The sequence below is a fragment of the Petaurus breviceps genome, unplaced genomic scaffold (assembly GCF_028583685.1).
Source record: "Petaurus breviceps papuanus isolate PSGF00001 unplaced genomic scaffold, PetGlider_PUasm1.0 186, whole genome shotgun sequence".
In the NCBI taxonomy this organism is placed as follows: domain Eukaryota; kingdom Metazoa; phylum Chordata; class Mammalia; order Diprotodontia; family Petauridae; genus Petaurus; species Petaurus breviceps.
The window spans coordinates 35446424-35456977 of NW_027185798.1; the positions used below are offsets into that span (position 1 = coordinate 35446424).

At 45.4% G+C, this 10554-nt stretch overlaps 1 protein-coding gene across 2 annotated transcripts in view; it reads right to left on the reverse strand.

Annotated features, from left to right (window-relative positions):
• Positions 1 to 92: 92 nt before the first annotated feature.
• The window catches only part of ZNF697 (zinc finger protein 697), a 41732-nt gene continuing 31270 nt past the window's right edge, over positions 93 to 10554 (reverse strand). The window contains exons 2-4 of one of the 2 annotated variants that reach the window (XM_069090208.1): positions 3266 to 3322; positions 2775 to 2840; positions 93 to 1546 (exon numbers count right to left, since the gene is read on the reverse strand). In XM_069090208.1, coding sequence (XP_068946309.1) covers positions 141 to 1463 — 1323 coding nt within the window. In that variant the 5' untranslated portion in view covers positions 1464 to 1546; positions 2775 to 2840; positions 3266 to 3322 and the 3' untranslated portion in view covers positions 93 to 140. Of the gene's footprint in view, positions 1547 to 2774; positions 2841 to 3058; positions 3323 to 10554 lie in introns of both variants that reach the window. The other variant, XM_069090207.1, reaches the window with a different exon arrangement.

The following is a 10554-nucleotide window of genomic DNA, read 5'->3' on the forward strand; positions in this document are numbered from 1 at the left end:
CGTTCCTATCTAGGCACCGAGCGCGGCACCAAGTGCTAGCGCTTCTTTTCTGTGTAGTTGTGGTGTGTTCCCGTCCGTTCCTTTCACCCGTCCCCTCCCCCCCCCCCCCCCCCCCCCCCCCCCGTCACACCCTGCCAGTCCTAGCAGAGGTGCAGCTTTTGGTGCTGGGCCAGGTGGGTTTTGTAGCGAAAGCCCTTCCCACAGCTGGCACACTTGTGTGGTTTGTCTCCAGTGTGGATACGGCGGTGGCGGATGAGGTGGGAGCTTTGGATGAAGCTCTTGCCACACTCGACACAGGCATAGGGCTTTTCCCCAGTGTGGGTGCGCTGGTGCTGGGTGAGGGTAGAGAAGTCACTGAAGCGTTTCTCGCACTCTGCACAGCCAAAGGGCTTCTCCCCAGTGTGCACCCTGAGGTGGTTCACCAGATGTGAGTTCCTCCCAAAGCCCTTGCCGCACTCACTGCACACATAGGGGCGCTCACCTGAGTGAGTGCGCTTATGGGTGAAGAGGTGGGAGCTGACGCTGAATGTCTCCCCGCACTCAGAGCACATGTAGGGCTTCTCTCCCGTATGCACACGTTGGTGCTTCACCAGGTCTGAACGCCAGCTGAAGCGCTTGCCACACTCCCCACATCCATGGGGCTTCTCCCCAGTGTGGATGCGCTGGTGGTTGGCCAGATGAGAGCGCCGCATGAAACCCTTACCACACTCCCCACAAGCAAAGGGTCGTAACACCGCCGCCCCAGCTCCATTAGCAGCAGCGTGGGCCCGCCGATGGCTCAGAAGGTGGGAGCTGAGGCTGAAGGCCTCACCACACTCAGGGCATGAATAAGGTTTCTCCCCTGTGTGCAAACGGCGGTGTTTGAGCAAGTCTGCACGCCAGCTGAAGCTCTTGCCACAGTCAGAACACAGGTTGGGGCGTTCACCTGTGTGCAGGCGCAGGTGGTTTGTCAGGTATGTATTGCGGCTGAATCCTTTACCACATTCTCCACATCGGTATGGCTTCTCCCCTGGGGTCCGGGGCAAGACAGAGCCCAAGGCCCCTGTACTTTCCAGTCCCACCATCCCCACTACTCCCCCACATTCTGCAGCAAAGCTGTAAGGTTGGACACCAGCCACTGCAGCCGCCTGGGCCAGGCGATGCATGCGCTGGTGCTGAAGGAAGGCTGTGCCCGGGCTGAAGCTTTCACCACAATCTGAACAGATGGTGGGGGCTTCCATGATGCTGGCCATCAAGCTATTGAGCTCCCCAAAGTCTACAGCCATTGGGTGATGGAGATGATGGAAACGGCGCTGAACAGCTTTGCCCTCCCGGGGACACTTCCCTACGGAGAGGCGTCTCCTCCAGGGCAGGGCTGGGGTCTCCTCCTCCTCCTCCAGTCGGCTCTCTCCAGCACTCTCATCCTCCTCCCTGGGACTCTGGGTTATACTCTCGGACTCAGACAGTCCTGAGAACATCCCCATCTCCACCACCTCAGGATCTTCCACATCATCTTCATTTTCCTCACGGAGAGCTGCCTCTTCCTCCTCACTCAGCAGCCGGTCATCTGCCAGGGAAAAAAGAATGCAGGCAGGATTTATTTTTCTTTGAGTTTAGGAGAATTTTTTGTAAAACCAAATGAAGCCAAACACTAATCTTCAAAAAAATGTGTATGATATCCCATCTCAACATCAACCTCCCATCAAATTCTTTTGAAGAAGATCTTTGGGGAAGACAAGACTCATGTCATTGGTCAATGAGACCCAAGGGAAGGTCCTCTTCCCCACTCAATCAAGGTGAAGTGAAGCTGTGTAACTCTATGCCCCACCCCCACTTACTCACAGAGTCCCTGCTCTCCCCATGGGAACTAGAGAAAACTCAATTTATATATTCCCCTTTTGGACTCTTGGAGCAGCTGTAGAGAGGGAGTCCCAGGCAGGGGAAGAAGCTAGCCATTCAAAAAGCCTCTCCATACTTTCCAAGGTAGTCCCAACACTGAGAATCAGAAAATACAACTATCCCACTTAGCCATAACAGACGAATAAGCTTTAGGAAGTACCAAGCACTTTGCAAAATACAATTAGTCGTTCTATATAACAGCTCAGTGAACCAAGAAGAGACTGGAAACTGAAAGGTCCAAAAGTCTAGGCCTGAGTCTCTGGCCATTCACATACTGGGCAACTTTTGGGGAAGTCACTTCACCCTTCTGGGCCTCCAATTCTTTGCCCCCAAAGATGAAGGGAAGGGGGGATGTGGAGAGAAAGAAATAAGCTTAATGGTAAGCGTGATCACGGGGCTGACCAATTATCCTAGGTCACTGTCTCTTTCCCACATTTAATCGTGTCATTACAAAACCAAACATGACCGTGAAGCATATTTTGCAAAATGCTACACCCATGGGGGAAGAACAGAGCTAGAAAGTGAACACAAAGAGCAAAGCTAAAGGCCCAGGTTAGAGGTCCAGGCCAGACTTCATCCAGTTTCTTGCTTCTTATTCCCAAGCAGAAGGTATTACAAGAATTAAGCCCACGGCTGCTCAGTTAGGAAAAGCTGCATGCCTCTCTGCATTGTAGGGCTTGGAAGAAGAGGCTGGGAATATATTAGAAGAAAGAACACTTAACATCCCAGCCATGAGGTATGTTGGGTAACTTCCATACCCTGGGTACCCAGGAGGTATAACAAAGCCAGCCAGTGTTCTAAGACAGAAACTTATGAAGACTAAGGCAAAGCATACCCCTTCCATCTAGGAAGCAGTCACAGCTTCCTTCCATTTACGTCTCTTCCCCTATACCTACCAGCTTCACCTCAATCAGGTCTGGATTGAGGATAAGGATCCACTCTCGGCCCGACACTGGAAAGGGCTAGGAAACGGCAGAATCCAGGTGTTACGGAAGGAGATGCCAAGCTGGGTCTCCACAGCATGTTGGTGGTACTGTAGCCCATATTGCCTCAGTCTCCCCCAGAGGCCTCATTCAACACCTAATGCAACTGCTGATTACAATACTAGAGGAGTTAGAACTGAACGTACTCAGGTCAGCTTCAACGGAAATCCCAACTTCACAAAGAATGTACTCCTCACCTGTGTAGATGTCTGTCACCATGTCCCTCTCCTCTGAGTCCTCCTCTCTGTATTTCTCGTCCAGCAGGTCCGAGCCCACCTCCCTCTCCTCCGAGTCGTCCTCTCTCTCATCCATGTACTGCAGGTCTGACCCCATCCCCCTCTCCTCCGAGTCCTCGACATCTGAGCCCATCCCCCTGTCCCCCGAGTCCTGGAGTTCAGACACACCTAGGTCTTCCTCTTGTTCCATCCGGGAAAACCAGGCCAGGAACTGATCAGAGATTCCTGCTCACAGACGAAAATACAAACACACAAAAACACAAAGTTAAATGATTTTGTGGAGGACTTCTTCAATTCACCAATTCAACAAACATTTATTAAGACTACTGGGGCAAGGCACTGTGCTAGGGATACAAAGATAGATAGAACACAGGTCCTGCTCTCAAAGAACATACAAATCAACGATGATGGGAAGAGATTAAATATGCAAATAACCATGATATAAGGAGGGAGGAGAAAGTGCAGAGGAGAGATATGGGCAAAGTGTTCTGGGACTGTGAGGAGGAAAAGCTCATATTCCAGGCAAAAGGAAGATGGGGAAGGGAGAGTAGGAGGGAAAGTTTCATGGAAAAGGCGGCATCTGGGTTTGCCCTCAGCAGATAAAAACAGGGGCCAGAAAGGAAATGAGCAAAGTCACAGAGAAGGCACAGGCAAGACGGAGACAGAGATAGAGAGTGAGGCCAGAACGTACAGTAGGTAATGAAGAATAGTCTGGGATCAAGCTGGAGGAATAAGCTGGAGGTAGATCATAGCAGGTGTTGGAGTCTAGTCGGGAGTTTGCACTTTATTCAGAGGGCAACAGAAAGTCTAGAAGGTTTTTGTGCAGCAGAATGACATAATCCTTGTGATGTTTTAGAACATTTGGGCAGCATTTGAGCAGAGGATGGATTGGAGAAGTAATATATTGGAGAGGAGAAGACAAACTGGTCTAGTTAAGAGTCTGTCATGATATTATAGGGGAAAAGAGACGAGGGCCTAAGCAAGTATGGTTGTAGTGGGAATGGAGTGTCACGATGGATTCAAAACATAACAACAGGGCTCTGAGACTGGGAAGAGGGAAGGGACACTGAAGAGAGAAAAGGAATTAATAATCAAAGATAACTCCGAGGTTATAAGCTTGGGATGCTGGAGGATGGTGGGAAATGAAGAAGTTAAGAAGATGAGATATAGTCTTGAGGAAAAGATAATAAACTCTGTTTTTGATACCATGGATTTGTGGTAAACCCATGCACAAATCCATACATGTACATTAAGATGGAACTGTAGTGGCAAGCTGGAAATATGGGAGTGGTGCCTAGGGAAAACTCATTGGCACAGAGATAATGACTGAAGCCTTGGGAGAGATGAGATTACCAAAAGAGACAACGTAGAGAGAGAAGAGTGTCTAAGACAAAATCTTCACTAAGCACCTGTGTCAGACAGGTAGAAGAACTGTAAGAATGCAGTGTGATAGAAGTACTAAGTGGAGAGGATAAGGAAGATGAGGTTAGTAAAAAAGATCACTGGATTAGTTTACTGAGAGAAAACTGTTTCAGTGATGGTAAGGTACAAAGCCAGACATCAAGGACATTGAGGAAATAGGGGCAATAAAGTGTAGAGTATAGGTTCCCAAAGTGGGTGATGGAACAATGGGGAAGAGGGGATGGGTGGTAGTAATCTTGGGTGCAATTGGAGGGTGTTGAATAAAAATAAGGGAGCAGTGGAAGCATTAAGGAAAGAAGAGAAGATAAGAGAATTTTGAAAAACCATTTGTACAAGTTTCATCTGTTGTAGACAGAGCTAAGGTCATAGTGATTACATTATTTTCCAAATAAACAAACAAAATGCAAGTTGTAACCCATTAATGGCCGAGTCAGCTGACCAGTCTTAACAAGCAAATGTCAGCAGCCAAGTGTATATTTTCCTGTCGGGAAGTCTAGCATGCACGGGCAGGAATATATGTGCTTTACAATGATACTATACAACTACATGACAAAATATTGCATCATCAAAATTTCAGTGCAGAAAAACCCTAGAAATTTACAATAAATCATTAAATTTAAAGTGTGTCATTTATTTTTTTGAAATGACACAAATTAAAAAAAAAACCATTAAAAGATTAAAGAAAGTAGACTTCCAGGGGAGATGCTAAGTAGTTTTTTTTTTAAAAGGGGGGCTGTAGGTCAAATAAGTTTGGGAACTTCTGGTGTAGAGTATTCCTACTTGAAGTCTAACAGTAAAGGAAAGGAGAAAGATATAAGATGATAATTTGAGAGCAAAGAACAGTCAAGGAAAATCTTTTTGGCAAGGGGAAGTAATTCTATATTATGAAAGTAAGGTCTAATTAAAAGAAGGAAAGGCAAAAGAAATGCAAAAAAAGGAGGTCATTATTAATGGAGGAAGGAAAAATTGGTAGTACAGGGGATTGAGAGTAAAGTAAAAATAGAATGATAATAATAATATAATAATAATAGCTGGCATTTATACAGATTGGCACAACAGTTTACATCTCACTGGACTTGAAAGCATCTACCCCTCCCAGTCACTTCTTAGAGAAGTTATCTGAGCCAGAGTAAACACAAGTCAGTGGCAGACCTAGAAATCACAAAATTCTTGGGCCAGGCCACTTATCACCTGCCACGATTTCTTCCTTCACTTATCTCACCAAAAGAGGCAGCCCTTCTCCTTCCCAAGGTAAACCCATGCACAAATGATCCCATTCTGCCCCATCTTCTCTAGAAGATAACAGGCCCTTTTATCATCCCAACCTTCATTTATCTTTTTGGAGGGTAATTGGGGTTAAGTAACTTGCCCAAGGTTACACGGCTACTGGTTTTGTGTGTGTGTGTTAAGCGTCTGAGGCCAGAACTGAACTCGGGTCCTCCTGATTCTGGGTTCAGCGTTTTACTCACTGCACCATCTAGCCGCCCCCAGCCTTCATTTATCTTCAATTCCTTCCTGTTAAATGCCTATGTCTACTCCGCTCTCAAAAAACCTTCACTGGACTGATCTATCTCTGCTAGTTCTTGATTCTTATCTTTTCTCCCCTCCGACACTACATTCTTTCAAAAATCCTCTGTACAACAGCCATGCGCTTCCAATACAATCTGGCTTCCAACCTCAATCAACCCAAAATGCTCTCTCTGAAAGTTACCAAGGATTTCTAGATTGCCAAATCTAATGGTTTGGTTTTTTTCCCCTCTCAATCTTAATGCTCCCAGTCCTCTTTGCAGCCTTTGATACAGCAAGATCAAAGATGTAAGATCATCCCCACCCATTAATAGGCCTCTAGGCCTCACATGGAACCCATCAAGGGAAGCTTGCTTGCAGGAAGGCTTTCACACCCTTTGTCAATTGCTACAATTTCTCATTAGGTACTGAGTCAGGAGGGTTGTGATGCCCTCTGGCTCTAAAAAAAGGGCTGAGGTTAGCATTTTGCTTTGGGCCTCACTCATCCGAAGAAAGTTCTTGTGATTAGACCAGAGGAGTCTCTGGGTAGCCATTAAGGAGCTCGAACCTCCCACCTCCCACCTCCCACCTCCCCCCCTCCCATTCGAAAAATCCAGATGTTGGTGCTTCTCTCTCTGGTAACTATGTATACACAGCCTTGGTCAGACAGTTGGATCTGTCTGTTGATCTATGCTAATTACTCAGACAGTTAAAAGCCTGTCTGTTGGTCTTTACTTCCCTGCTTGTATTTCCTCTGAAGTTCAGGGTGCTGACTTTTCCCCTGAATTAATGAATGTAATTAAAAAAGATTGTTGACCCCTTGAACAGCTATCTTTCCTGGTAAAGCAGATCTAAGAACCAGTGTGGTTGCTGCTACAATCACCCTCTTCTCCCTGATATCCCATCTTCTCTCTAGGTTTTCATGACACTACTCTCCTGATTCTCTTCCTCCATATGAGACAGCTCTGTTCCATCTCCTTTGCTGGCTCTTTATTGAGATCAAATCAGGCCTCAGAAACTTGATACACTTACACTAGCTGTGTGACCTTGGGCAAGTCACTTAACCCCAATTGCCTTGCCTTCCCCCTCCAAAAAAAAAAACACCACACCCCAAAACTGGCAAGATGACACCATGTCCAGGAATTGTCAGAAAAGTGAAAGAGTTGCAGTCCCTGGGTGTGTCTGTGAAAGAGTAAGGGGCATTTTATGAACAGGAAAGCAGAAGGAAGTTTGAGTGAATGGCTGGGTGCCTTTGCCCTCAGAGTGGGAGCTGCAAACTCCAGGGAGTGAATATGTATGAAGGAAAGTAGGTCTCTGGGTGCAAATGCCTCCCACCCCCAATTCTCACTGTAGCAAGAGAGTGAGGATGGAGGATGGGTACCAGAACAAGTGCGAATCCTCAGAACTAATTCTGTGTTCAGAATGACTGAGTGCAGCGCATTCTAGAGTCAGGAAGAAACCTCTTGCCTATGTAGCTGGGCAGAGCCCCTCGGTAGCCCTGGGGTCCTAGGGCCCATATCTATGGACAGAGTCCAGTATTTTGGTGGTCATAAGGAGAACTCCCTTTACAGAGACTGCATATTTAAATGGCACAAATTTGAGACCCAGGAAAGGAATGGACAAAGAGAAGCCCAAGTTTCGGTGTGAATGAACCTACCTGAAGCTCAAAGCTTCCCTAAACACCCCAAGAGGTGCCCGTCTGTTCTACCCTTCTAGTGAAAAGGCAACAGTCCATCCCATTCCAAACGGACAAGCACTTCCTTTGAATTAAACTGGGACCGCACCTTATTTCTATGACCCATGGACGTCAATACTTTATGGTCCGGAGCCCAGCAGTGTATAAAACAGATCTTGTTTTTCTTCCAACAACGAGTCTTCCAAACCAATTATTCTCTGACCCAGGTGCCTGGAAAGTATTTTACCTATACCTGTGTAGGCTCCCCTGAATCTGAAGTGACCAGTCTGGGAAGCTGACCTAGCTACTGATTCTGGGCTCAGTCAATACAGAAGCTGACAATATGAAAGCCTTGTCCGCTGGTTCTTCCCCTATTTATGATGGGCAAACTCTCACCTCCCAGGCTGCGAGATTAAAACTCTTTCTCCCTCTCACAGCCTCCCCCCCAACTCTTCCCTTGCTTTATCAGTGCCACCCCCAGTCAACAATTGTTTATCATTCTAAATCTTCCTCTGCCCCTCCTTTACATATCCTACCAGCTCTCATGGATTCAATTATTATCTATGTACAAATGACTTCCAAATGTATGTATCCTGTTCAAACTCAGCATGTCCCAAATAGAATTTTATTTCCCCCAAAACCCATTACTACTCTCCTTCCAACCTACCTATACTTCAATTCAACAAAACATGTATTAAGTGCCTACTATGTGCCAAGCACTGGAGGATATACTATTCTTCTAGTGTTCCATATCTGTCATCCATGAACCTTCACTATGCCTCACAGAAATCATCTGCCAAGGTGTACTGGGTCAGCCTTTGCAGAATCTTACTCACTCTCTTTTCTAACAGAACCACAACCCTAATTTTCAGATTCAAATCACCTTTTACCCTGGACTATTTTCAACTAAACGCTCTGCCCAATTGTGGTTTCACAACACTCCAATCCACCCTTTTTATGGCTGCCAAATTAAAATACATGCAAATGTGTCTGACCACAACCTGGAACATGTCACTCACCCTGCTCAAAAATTTCCAGTGACTCTTCCTTGCTTCAAAGAAAAATTACAAACTACAGCTTCAAGCCCGTTATTTCTTGTTCCTGTCTACCCCCTTCTGCCATATTTCTTTCTTTTTTTTTTTTAAAGCAATTGGGGTTAAGTAACTTGCCCAAGGTTACACGGCCAGTTATTTTGTGTGGGTGTTAAGTATCTGAGGCCAGAACCGATCCTGGGTCCTCCTGACTCCTGGGCCGGCGCTCTTACTCACTGCGCCATCTAGCCGCCCCCTTTCTGCTACATTTCAAATCACTACACACAAGGTTCAAGCCCAACTGATCTGGAGATCGGACGAAGAGCTTGAACTTGGCATTCAACTACTGCCATCTCTCTGTGCTTCTGGACATGCTAGCCAGCCCCCAGGACTAGGATACTTCTCTTCCTCGTCTCTGCCTCGCTTGCTTGAAGGCACTATTCCTTAAGTGAAGCCTCTCCAGTTCCCTGAAGTTCTTGTGCTCTCCCCTTCTGGAAATTATTTTGAATTTACTCATCTTTGTACATGTTATAACCAACCCAGGAGAACAGAATCCCATTCCATGAAATCAGAATCTGTTTCATTTTTATAGGTCAGAGCTTTAGAAGGTACTAGGTATGTCTGAGTGAACTGACTTCCATGTAAAAAGCCTTTCAAAGATTTAAATACAGCAGTCATGGTCACCACAAGTCATCCTCTCTGGGAATTTCAAGCATTCTTCACGTGCCTTCTTATTGTCCCTAGCTGGTCTTCTCTGGACATGCTCTGGTTGTCAGTTTCCCATTTAAAAAGTATTCAGAAGGAAACACAATATTCTTAAGTGGGATCTGACGTTCACAGGGCCCACACTCAGGTCAAGATATTCCCATGGGTCTTGCTTTAATCCACGAATAAAATCAAGGATTCAGATTCAATTATCTTCAAGGTCCCTTTCTAGCCTTATAATTTAATACTGATCCTTATTAAATTTCCTCTGCATATTATCATAGACCATTTTCTAGACCCCAGTTATCTCATCCAATGCATGAGCCATCATTGTTAGATTCATGCCATGTACGAATTTGATTTATAAATCTTTTCTTCCTTTATATGACATTTAAAAGCACTATGTAGATAAGTGTTGAACAGGAACAGAAGAGGGCCGTCCAGAGTCCAACAGAAAACCACTCAAGATGTTATTCCAGGCTGGCATGACTGATCCATTGGTCCCTGATTGGTTACCAATTCAATTAAGTCTGCTACTACCCAGGCCACTTCTCTCCACCCATTACACAATAATATCGTGGGACTCTGTCAGGCTATCTCCTAAAGATATACTAGGTCAGCAGTGTTCCTTTCAATGAGTTTAATAATCCTATAAATTAGGGAAATGAAGCTATTCTAATCTTACTTTCTCTTTGTTGAACCCCTTTCTGTTTCAAAACAAACTTTTTAAAGTGCTCATAAACCAGTTTTTTTTTTTTTTTTGCTTTTTGGAGGGCAATTGGGGTTAAGTGACTTGCCCAAGGTCACATGGATATTTTTTGTGTTAAGTGTCTGAGGCTGGATCCAAACTCAGGTCTATTCACTGCACCACCTAGCCGCCCCCATAAACCAGTTTTAATAACCTATTTAATAACATTGTCAGAAACTGAGTTCTCTCAAACTATTAAGGCTTATAGTTTTAAGGACTCATTAAGTCTTTCTCAGGATTAATGAATTTTAGAGTTAAAAGGCACCTTGGAGGTAACTTAGTTCAACTCCCTTCCTTCTTTTCTTCTTTCTTTCTTTCCTTCTTTCCTTCCTTCCTTCCTTCCTTCCTTCCTTCCTTCCTTCCTTCCTTC